The 11,691-nt window shown below is 44.0% G+C and overlaps 1 protein-coding gene across 1 annotated transcript; it reads left to right on the forward strand.

Annotated features, from left to right (window-relative positions):
- Nucleotides 1-649: 649 nt before the first annotated feature.
- On the forward strand, nucleotides 650-8,652 carry LOC311026903 (NLR family CARD domain-containing protein 3-like). Its single transcript, XM_084030624.1, has 8 exons — nucleotides 650-2,289; nucleotides 2,378-2,551; nucleotides 3,168-3,341; nucleotides 3,937-4,110; nucleotides 5,164-5,337; nucleotides 5,446-5,598; nucleotides 7,316-7,362; nucleotides 7,528-8,652. Exons 1-8 carry the CDS (start codon nucleotides 773-775, stop codon nucleotides 8,085-8,087), a joined length of 2,973 nt encoding a protein of 990 aa, XP_083886750.1. The 5' UTR covers nucleotides 650-772; the 3' UTR covers nucleotides 8,088-8,652.
- The last annotated feature ends 3,039 nt before the right edge of the window (nucleotides 8,653-11,691 follow it).

Below are 11,691 nucleotides of genomic sequence, written 5' to 3' on the forward strand. Positions count from 1 at the left end.
ACCTGAAGGTACGTCATGGTATAAGTAAAACTAAAGGATGTAACAAATTGCAAACTTGACAAATATGTTAAACATCAATTATGAGTTATAGCTCTCTCTCTCTCTCTCTCTCTCTCTCTCTCTCTCATTATAGTCTCCTTCTTGTCTGTAAAGATAGATGCATATCTTGTATTGCTTTATAGAATGAGGTACCAAATTTATTTGGAATATGTCTCTGAGAACAAAAAGCAATGAAACAAATGCAGAAAATCCTGTTTTTGTTTCCTCTACTGGTTAAAATTTGCAGACACTGATGTTACTGTAAGATACTGTTCAGGCAATATTATTTCCCTTTATTATTAAGTGATACACCTTTTGTTATTGAGGGATATTCAGTCATTTTACAGCAGTTGAACTAGTTCAGGACCTAGTTATCAAATGAGCTGAATACACGCAATAAATACAGAAACTCTATTGTCATTTTTTCCTTTGTTTTATTCATTCAGATATTCTTGCTGAGTGCCAGAAAAAACTCAAATCCAAATTAAAAAATAAGTGTCAATATGTGTGCGAAGAAATAAAAAAAGAAGGAGATTTAAAACTCCTGAATCAGGTCTACACAGAGATCTATATCACAGAGGGAGCAACTGCAAAGGAAGGAACTGTAAATGATGAACATGAGGTCAGACAGATTGAAAGGGCATCCAGGAAACCAGACAGACCAGAAACAACAATCCAACTAATAGACTTCTTTAGTGGCTCACCTGGAAGAGATAAACTAATCAGAACAGTGATGACAAAGGGAGTGGCTGGCATCGGGAAAACACTGTTAACACAGAAGTTCACTCTGGACTGGGCTGAAGACAAAGCAAACCAGGACATCCAGTTCATGTTTCCATTCACATTCAGAGAGCTGAATGTGCTGAAAAAGAAAAAGTACAGCTTGGTGGAACTCGTTCATGAATTCTTCACTGAAACCAAAGAATCAGGAATCTGCAGATTTGAAAAGTTCCAGGTTGTGTTCATCTTTGACGGTCTGGACGAGTGTCGACTTCCTCTGAACTTCCACAACAACGAGATCCTGACCGATGTTACAGAGTCCACCTCGGTGGATGTGCTGTTGACAAACCTCATCAGGGGGAAACTGCTCCCCTCTGCTCGCCTCTGGATAACCTCAAGACCTGCAGCAGCCAGTCAGATCCCTCCTGAGTGTGTTGACATGGTGACAGAGGTCAGAGGGTTCACTGACCCACAGAAGGAGGAGTACTTCAGGAAGAGGTTCAGAGATACGGAGCAGGCCAACAGGATCATCGCCCACATCAAGACATCACGAAGCCTCCACATCATGTGCCACATCCCAATCTTCTGCTGGATCACTGCTACAGTTCTGGAGGACGTGTTGAAGACCAGGGAGGGAGGGGAGCTGCCCAATACCCTGACCGAGATGTACATCCACTTCCTGGTGGTTCAGTCCAAACTGAAGACCGTCAAGTATGATGAAGGAGCTGAGACAGATCGGAGTCCAGAGAGCAGGAAGATGATTGAGTCTCTGGGAAAACTGGCTTTTGAGCAGCTGCAGAAAGGAAACCTGATCTTCTATGAACCCGACCTGAAAGAGTGTGGCATCGATGTCAAAGCAGCCTCAGTGTACTCAGGAGTGTTCACACAGGTCTTTAGAGCGGAGAAAGGACTGTACCAGAACAAGGTGTTCTGCTTCGTCCATCTGAGTGTTCAGGAGTTTCTGGCTGCTCTTCATGTCCATCTGACCTTCATCAACTCTGGTGTAAATTTGATGGCAGAAGGACAAAAACCCCACCAGCTGTTTAAAGTCTTCAGAGACAAACCTAAACCTAAACATATCTACCAGAGTGCTGTGAACAAGGCCTTACAGAGTCCAAATGGACACCTGGACTTGTTCCTCCGCTTCCTCCTGGGTCTGTCACTGAAGACCAACCAGAATCTCCTAAGAGATCTGCTGACGCAGACAGGAAAGAGCTCAGAGACCAATGAAGAAACAGTTGAGTACATCAAGAAGAAGATTGGTGAGAATCTGTCTCCAGAGAGAAGCATCAATCTGATCCACTGTCTGAATGAACTGAATGCTCGTTCTGTAGTGGAGGAGATCCAGCAGTACCTGGGATCAGGTCGTCTCTCCCCAGATAAACTATCTCCTGCTCAGTGGTCAGCTCTGGTCCTCATCTTACTGTCATCAGAAAAAAATCTGGACGTGTTTGACCTGAAGGAATACTCTGCTTCTGAGGAGGCTCTTCTGAGGATGGTGCCAGTGGTCAAAGACTCCAACAAAGCTCTGTAGGTGGAGAGAAATACTGTAACAATATAATAGTATAAATATTTTCTATTACTGGAGGATATTTGTTCATCACTGATTTCTCTTTAGGTTGAGTGGCTGCAACCTGTCATTAAGAAGCTGTGAAGCTCTGTCCTCAGTCCTCAGCTCCGAGTCCTCTAGTCTGAGAGAACTGGAACTAAGTAACAACAACCTGCAGGATTCAGGAGTGAAGCTGCTCTCTGCTGGACTGGAGAGTTCACACTGTACACTGGAGACTCTCAGGTCAGTATCAGGTTATTTGCTAAACAATGACATGGCCTTTTGTTGAGGTATTTGCATGTTTTTATTTTATTGTGGATCACAATAACAAACACTCAAAATGTGATGATCGTGCTGATTTCCATTATTGGAATCATTGAAAATATCGTCACTAGTGACTTGAAAAAGGGCTCACTATCATGATAGAAAAGTGACAAATAGAGTCTGAAACGTTTTAAAATACTGGTTGTTTTTTAAAATGTATTTCCATTTATTTATGTAGGGAGACCTTCTGATTTATGATCACCTTATTGACAATTATTTGAATGTTTTTCACTAAAAAAGATGTGATGCAGTAAAAATATTTGTGTCTTAACAAAATCTAAAGTAATTCTTGTATGTTGAAGTGCCATTTTAAATGTTTTAAATCTATTTTGATGATTATCAGGATGATATCATGAATAGCAATTATTTTGGCAGGATAATGGTGACATCAAATTTTCCAATGTCGAGTCGAAAGACATGCAAAGACATGCATCTTCGGTTATTTGGAAACTGTTCATTGAATGTAGGTGTGGATGTAAATGTCTTAATGAATTTGACTTGTGAAACTACAGATCCTTTTAAACTTCCTCTTTAGGTTGAGTGGCTGTAACCTCTCAGAGAGAAGCTGTAAAGCTCTGTCCTCAGTCCTCAGCTCCAAGTCCTCTATGCTGACACATCTGGACCTGAGTAACAATTACCTGCAGGATTCAGGAGTGAAGGTGCTGTCTGCCGGACTGAAGAGTCCAAACTGTACACTAGAGACTCTCAGGTCAGTATCACGTTATTTGCTCAACAATGACAAGGTCTCAGATTCTTAAAACTGATGTAAATGTGCAGCAGTATTTCTCAGTGGTACAGTGGTTCTGGGTTTGAACCTGCCACCTGGCTTTGGCTTTTGCTGTGGTATTTGCATGTTCTCCTGAGATGCTACGGTTCCTTCTACAGTCCAAAGTCGGGATGACACCATATTGGATTGGATTGTGGTTCACAATAACGTTGACTAGCTCAATATCATGGTAGAGGAGAAAAAATAGACACTGAATTAAAAAATAAAGGGTATATATATTATTTATCCTTAATTTATGCAGGGAGACCTTCTGATTTTTTATCTCCTTATATTGGATTATGTGATTGTTTTTCACTAAAAAGGATGTTCACTAACAAAGGTGTGTCTTTTATGTGACGCAGTAAAAATATTTGATTCTTAACCAAATGTTAAGTGATTCCATTATGTTTAAGTGCCATTTAAAGAGTTTTAAGCCTATGTTGAAGATTATTGGATAATAAGTGAAGATGTAAGTGTTTAAATGTCAACCCTTAGATTGACTGGTGAAATAACAAGTATTTTTTAACTTCCTCTTTAGGTTGAGTGGCTGTAACCTCTCAGAGAAAAGCTGTGGACATCTGTCCTCAGTCCTCAGCTACCAGATCTCTCCTTTGAAAGTACTTGATCTGAGTAACAACGACCTGCAGGATTCAGGAGTGAAGCTGCTCTCTGTTGGACTGGAGAGTCCAAACTGCACACTGGAGACTCTCAGGTAAGGCTTAAGATATCTATAAAATCGGACACTGACAGTATAACACTAGTATGTCAGGGTCAATTTCCAAGAGTAATTCTCAATTTGATTCAGCTTCTCAAGTCTACATGTTGAAGTGTCCTTGGGCAAGATGTTGAACCCCAAATGAATCTCAAATGCTGTGCCATCTGTGTGAACAACACAGTCTTACACAAAAAAACACACACACACACATCTACTGATTTGTGTTCATGGACACAAATTTCACACTTTTTCCAGTATTGTGATTCTCCTCCTGTCATTACTGTCATCCTGAAACTAATCTTCCATCCTGTGTCTGTGGCCACCCAGAGCTCTACGATAGTAGATAGCAAAATCTGCATGTGAACAAACCTTAAGCCTTATGTACAGTATAACTTTAATTTGCACAGTTTTTCACTCCCGCTCTACTGTGGTCAGGGATATGCCCGAATCCCTCACATATCACATTAAAGCGATGGTCCGGAGTGCTTGTATAAATACTTGTATTATCAGGTCAACACATTTTTATAAATGCTTGTATTATCAGGTCAACACTTGTCAACACTTGTTGACCTGATAATACAAGCATTTATAAAAATTCAGCTAAACTTTTGTATACTCTCGCGTGAAACTCACGTGACGACAACAGCTGGGTAAACACGGAAGTGGCGTCGGTGCAGCGCTAGCGTTAGCAGCCGAGGATAGAAGCTATCAGGCAAGTGTTCTTTTAAATAAACTCCTGGTGTACTTACAAACTTTCAAATGCCTCATTTTGTGAGTACAGACCTTATGTGTACTACTGCAGAAGTTTGGTAACATTCCATGCATTATTAGTGGGGTAATTTACGAGATATACACACTGTACCATTAGCCCCAGTACTAAGCCATTAGGCTGATAGCCCTATCTTGACCAATGTTGACCATCACTAAAAATGCTTCTGAGGGGATGTTTGGCTGGATGTCATGGTGGAAAGGACCTAGGGTGCATTTCACTCCGAACCATCATTTTAAACATTAAAATTAATTGTTTCAAATATTTACATCTCTTTAAAGGCTGGGTGTATGTAAACTCTTAAAGAGAAGCTGTGAAGCTCTGTCCTCAGTCCTCCGTTCCCAGTCCTCTAGTCTGAGAGATCTGGATTTGAGTAACAACGACCTAGAGGATTCAGGAGTGAAACTGCTCTCTGCTGGACTGAAGAGTCCAACATGTAAACTGGAAACTGTCAGGTAATCAGCAGTTTGTTCAAGTGATTAACATCGTATTGCTTTTCATCCTGTCAGTGAGTATTCCTGTTAACCTTAAATGTTGCTGTACAAATATTTTCTTAATTTCAGTCTGTCAGGGTGTCTCATCACAGAGAAAGGCTGTGCTTCTCTGACCTCAGCTCTGAGCTCCATTCCCTCCCATCTAAGAAAGCTGGACCTGAGCTACAACCATCCCGGAGACTCAGGAGTGAAGCTGCTGTCGGCTGGACTGGACACTCTTAAGTATGACCCAGGCAACAACCTCCTGATCTGAAAAGTGAAGCCAATTCTCAAGTGCCTTACACTTGCATTCTCTCTAATGGCCATCAGGGGGCAACTCCTCTGCTTGCCAAAATAAGTCTGATTTCATAGAACTCAATGAGAAAATGATTCTATCTCAGTAAACATTGTAAATATAAGTTTATGGTCTCAATCTCTAGTTTCAAGTCTTCTTCAATACAGCATGATGTTCATTTAGTAAAGTATGGTCCACTATAGACCATATGATACCATGGCTCCCATGCTACCAATCCAGTTAGCCACTCACTTAAACACTGAGGGCCCTAGTTTCGTGGCGCAGCGCAGGGCTGTGCAGAGTGGCGGAGCCGGCGTAATGCAAGTTTCGACCCGCGCTGCCTTGCGCACGGTCAGTTTGGCAGTTTGGTGGATCGCCTGCGCAATGATGGGTGTGGCGGCGCAGCAGGGGGAGGCGTCACAGATTCAGCTTGGCGTAGCGGAAGTTTCGTGGCAAAAAGCCTCGCCGAGACTTCGCCGAAAGCCCGCCAGCTCCAACCTGGTCTACTCTCGGCGCAAGGCGCAAATAAAGTCCATTAATTCAAGGCGAATCACAGCTGGCGGAGTGGAAGTTTGGCTGACGGCGCGCAGGGCGCACACGTCACCGAGAACCTCACAGGCAGGTTTCCACAGTTCCAGGCACATTTAAATGCAATAAATAATCACAACAAACACTATTTAATGCAACTAATTGAATCAACACGTGAATTTATATCTATATAGATTGTCCCGTCACATCTGACGTCAGATCAAAGGCGGATGGCACGCATAACGGAAACTCAGCCTCTCGGACCAAAACATCTCCCTCTCTCTCTCCTGTTTTTTATAATATCGGCATTGTTATCATTATGATATGCACGCACAGCGCGTGATGCGCGTGGTGGGAGCGGCGGCGCTGCTTCTGTCATCGGGTTGTCAAGTGACGGAACTTGCACTGAACCTCCCCTAACGCATTAAAGGAGAGGAGAGGAGCTCATTTGATTGGTGAAGATCTGAATCGGCTGTGTTAATCCCAGTCCACGCCTCGTCTCCTCCTCGTCTCCCACTCACGCCTTCTTCTCCTCCCTCTTTCCCACTTGCGCGGGTGGGTGAGACGGGAGGTGTGCCTGTGCGAGCCTGCGCGGTGCACAAAACTTCAAAGTCCAGGTGGACACACCCCGTTGGCGTGGCGCAGGTGCAGCGAGTGCTGACTGCGCCTGGTCTACGAAACTAGGGCCCTGAGCTTTAAAGTTGACCTTTAACTAGCAAGCTTATTTCGTTAACAGCTTTACACCAGAAGCCAGATGGATCCAGATCCAGTAAGGTTGCTGATCCACCCGTCGCTCCTTCACAGTCCAAATATGGTCAATTCCTTCACTAGTTGCAAATATGAATTGCAACTTAAATCAACCATAACCATTTTACCTGTATGTCTTTAGTTATTGGATCACAGCTCTTTGAAAAGCGATAATTAAAGGTTATTTTTTACATTACATTATGTGATACTGCACTGAGCGGACACAAGTCTAAGAAATCAGGGAAACATTAAAAGAGGATGCAAGCTGAGAAACACTTTTCACCTTAAACAGCAGTTAAGACAGTTAAGATAGAAAATCACTTAGAGGGAAGGTTATTTAACGTTCTTGTTTCCATATTTCCAGAAATCTGACTGTGTTTCTTCCTGCAGGATGGATCACGGTGGACAGCAGTGGGTCAAATCTGGTCTGAGGAAGTGTAAGTGTGGATTCAGTTTGTATACAAACAATAAACACAAAACAATTTACAATAATTTTCTTTTATAATTTGAATTAATCTTATTACACAAGCTTTTGAAACCTATGTAGCGATCAGTAAAAGGTTAGATTCTAAACCGCAGCCTTGTTGTCTTGTCTCTATCAGATGCCTGTGAACTCACACTGGACACAAACACAGTGCACAAAAAGCTCAAAATGTCTCAAAACAACAGTAAGGTGACACTGCTGGGAGAGAAAAAACAGCAATATCCCGATCATGTGGACAGATTTGACCGATTGTCTCAGCTGCTGTGTAGTGATGGTCTGACTGAGCGCTGTTATTGGGAGGTGGAGTGGGGAGGAGATGTTGATATAGCGGTGAGTTACAGAGGAATCGCAAGGAAAGGAAACAGTGCTGACTGCAGCTTTGGAAAGAATAATCAGTCGTGGAGTCTAAACTGCTCTGATGGTGGTTACTCTGTCCGGCACAATAACAGAGACACAGTCCTCCATGCCTCGTCCTCCTCCTCTGGTAGAGTTGCTGTGTACGTGGACTTTCCTGCTGGCATTCTGTCCTTCTACAGAGTCTCCTCTGACACTCCGATCCACCTCCACACCTTCAACACCACATTTACTGAACCTCTTTATCCAGGTTTTGGGTTTAGTTTTGGTGTGGAGTCTTTGATGTTGTCTCTGGACTCATCAGTGTCTCTGTGTTTGCTGTAGGAGGGAGAGTCTCCCTCTGAGAGGCTGCCACCCAGTTTAAGTTTTTTTTAATTAAGCAAATTGAGCAATTTTGATTATGGATGTATTAATAAAATGTTTGCTGACAAAATGTGATTTCTGCCAAAACATATGATCTTGCAGGACCATATCCTCTTATAGAAACTAAAGCATTATTAAATGTTTTATGGTATGTTTAGGCACTCACAGTACATGGTAATGGTTAGAAAGATTGTGGTCTGGATTCATTGAAAAAGTGTTTACTTTATTGATGATCAACACTGGCAGTTTGTGAAATAGTCACAGAATTAAAATTGACTGATTCATGATTTTCTTCTTTTTTTTGTCACTTGACACATCTTTCCACCTAATGTATTTAGTATAATATAATTTGTGCATGTTGTTTTCTGTCAGTTGGGATGACGTTACATGAAGAAAGGGAACATTAGGTTTAAGCAACAAAACGTCACAACAACACTTTGGGACATGCAGTGGTCAACATTGGTTAAATTTGTTGGACCCATGCAACACAGTAAACATCTAAAACATGTGAAATGTAATGTGTGTGTGTGTGTGTGTGTGTGTGAAAAGATAATATGTAAAATAAATGAAAAAGTATATGTTCACTTTGTCTCAAGAATAATAACAAATAAAATATGTGCAATATTCGAAATATGTTAAATAATCAATATACAGTTTAATATGCAAAATATATAAAAAGTACAAAAAAAGAAGATCTAGATGGAATTCTTGCCTGCTGGAAGGCAGCTGCCTATAGGAGTCTATATTCGACAAAAACATAGTATTATATAATAATATAATATTTGAACAGTGGACCAGGGGCGGTGTGTGTATTGGGGCGATTTGGGTGATGCGCTACCAACGGGGAAAAGGAGGGTATTTTATTCTAACCAATTCTATCACAGCAACAATCATTATCAGTGTTCTAGACATTTGGGGCCCTAGTTTCGTAGACCAGCGCAGGGCGGCGCAGGGTGGCGCAGCCGGCGCAGTGCAAGTTTCGACCCGCGCAGCCTTGCGCACCGTCAGTTTGGCAGTTTGGTAGATCGCCTGCGCCAAGATGGGTGTGGCGGCGCAGCAGGGGGAGGCGTCACAGATTCAGCTTGGCGTAGCGGAAGTTTCGTGGCAAAAAGCCTCGCCGAGACTGCGCTGAAAGCTCGCCAGCTCCGACCTGGTCTACTTTCGGCGCAAGGCGTAAATAAAGTCCATTGATTCAATGCGAATCACAGCTGGCGGATCGGAAGTTTGGCGGACCGGCGCGCAGTGCGCACACGTCACCGAGACCCCACAGGCAGGTTTCCACAGTTCCAGGCACATTTAAATGCAATAAATAATCACAACAAACACTATTTAATGCAACTAATTGAATCAACACGTGAATGTATATCTATATAGATTGTCCCGTCACATCTGACGTCAGATCCAGTGGCGCAAAAAGGGGGTATGCAGTATATGCGGTGCATATGGGCGCACCGCCAGGGGGGGCGCCAAAACAAGGATGGGAGAAAATATAATGGGCCCTAGTTTCGTGGCGCAGCGCAGGGCGGCGCAGGGTGGCGGAGCCGGCGCAATGCAAGTTTCGACCCGCGCAGCCTTGCGCACCGTCAGTTTGGCAGTTTGGTGGATCGCCTGCGCCAAGATGGGTGTGGCGCAGTGCGCACACGTCACCGAGACCTCACAGGCAGGTTTCCACAGTTCCAGGCACATTTAAATGCAATAGATAATCACAACAAACACTATTTAATGCAACTAATTGAATCAACACGTGAATTTATATCTATATAGATTGTCCCGTCACATCTGACGTCAGATCAAAGGCGGATGGCACGCGTAACGGAAACTCAGCCTCTCGGACCAAAACATCTCCCTCTCTCTCTCCTGTTTTTTATAATATGGGCATTGTTATTATTATGATACGCGCGCACAGCGCGTGATGAGCGTGGTGGGAGCGCCGGCGCTGCTTCTGTCATCGGGTTGCCAAGTGACGGATCTTACACTGAACCTCCCCTAACGCATTAAAGGAGAGGAGAGGAGCTCATTTGATTGGTGAAGATCTGAATCGGCTGTATTAATCCCAGTCCACGCCTCGTCTCCTCCTCGTCTCCCACTCACGCCTTCTCCTCCCTCTTTCCCACTTGCGCCGGTGGGCGAGACGGGAGGTGTGCCTGCGCTAGCCTGCGCGGTGCACGAAACTTGCAAAGTCCAGGCGGACACACCCCGTCGGCGCAGCGCAGGTGCGCTGAAAGCTGACTGCGCCTGGTCTACGAAACTAGGGCCCTTGATCTGCATGCCAAAAATATCATTGTCCAATCAGCCTAAAGTCGTGCTTCAAATGGTCACCCCCCGGACGTACAAAACGTTGATTTTATCGGCCAGCGTCAGAGTAGTTTATTTGCAGTTATTTGCATGACATGATCTGATTGGCTGACGGATCCGTCGGTGCCTGAAAAGTTTAGCTTTTCTCAACTTTTTTTCCCCATGCAAGCGATGCAGCTGACGGACCTACAATTAATTTCGTCATAACGTGACGCAAACCAATGCAAAGTCAATGAGGTCCGTCAACAGAAAGGTACAGTCTGAACGCACCCTCAGCATGGGCTTGCGTCATGTCATGCTGAAATAAATTGTGGGTCCACTGCGTTGCAACGCTTGTGTCTCTCGCGTCAGAGAAGAAAATTCAACATCTCGGACACCGACAGATGCGTCAGCCAATCAGATCGAGATCCCAGCTGGCTGCGTCTGCAAATGCATCTCCCCAAAGTGACAGACACACCTTCCCTCATCCGACAACCGTCCGTCAACGGAAAGGTGTAGTCTGAACGCGGCCTAAGACGTCAGTCCCATCTCGCCCGACTGTGAGCCGGTGTCGTGAACCGGGTGGTCCGGTGGGTCCTAGATTTAAGAAGCGGTCCTTTGATTCAGTCTCTATTATGTGTACATTATGCATCTATTTTAAAGATCCCATATTATACTGTTTTTCATCAATTCCACACAGCTGTCAGAGGTCCAACAACACTGGATTAGATATGCATTGCCCCAAACCCATCCATGGTCCTGAATTTCAGCTGTCTAAAAGTTGCTCTGCTGAGCTCTCCTGAGAACAGGCTGTTTCTGTGCCTGCACCTTTAAAAGACGTCATCGCCTACTTGGAGAGCAACGGAGACGATGCTTACGCTAGCGGTAGCATGTGCCTGTGCATGTCTTTACGTGGATGTATCGCTATGGCTCCTATGTGGCTCAGGGGAAGTTGCTGGGTCCCGTATGGTTGGGACGGATCCTTTTATGAGGGTCAGGGTCGAGGCAAAGCCAGCTTTGTACTGACCCTCATTACTGAAGCAGTCCGATGTGAAGTGGTTAGCACACACATACAAGCTAACACACATACAAGCTAACACGAACCGTAGCCAGCACATTGTCATTAAAAATGAAACACAACCATCTGTTCTTCTGTAGCTGGGACCGAATATAAGCACTTATGTTGATTTGTACAACCAACAACAGAGCAATCTGCGTGTCTAGCTCTGAGTGACGACATTGTGAAACACCGCTATCTCACTGCTGTCTCACCGCAGGACACACCGAACTT

The sequence above is a fragment of the Eutrigla gurnardus genome (genome assembly GCF_963514095.1).
Source record: "Eutrigla gurnardus genome assembly, chromosome: 16".
NCBI classification, from domain to species: domain Eukaryota; kingdom Metazoa; phylum Chordata; class Actinopteri; order Perciformes; family Triglidae; genus Eutrigla; species Eutrigla gurnardus.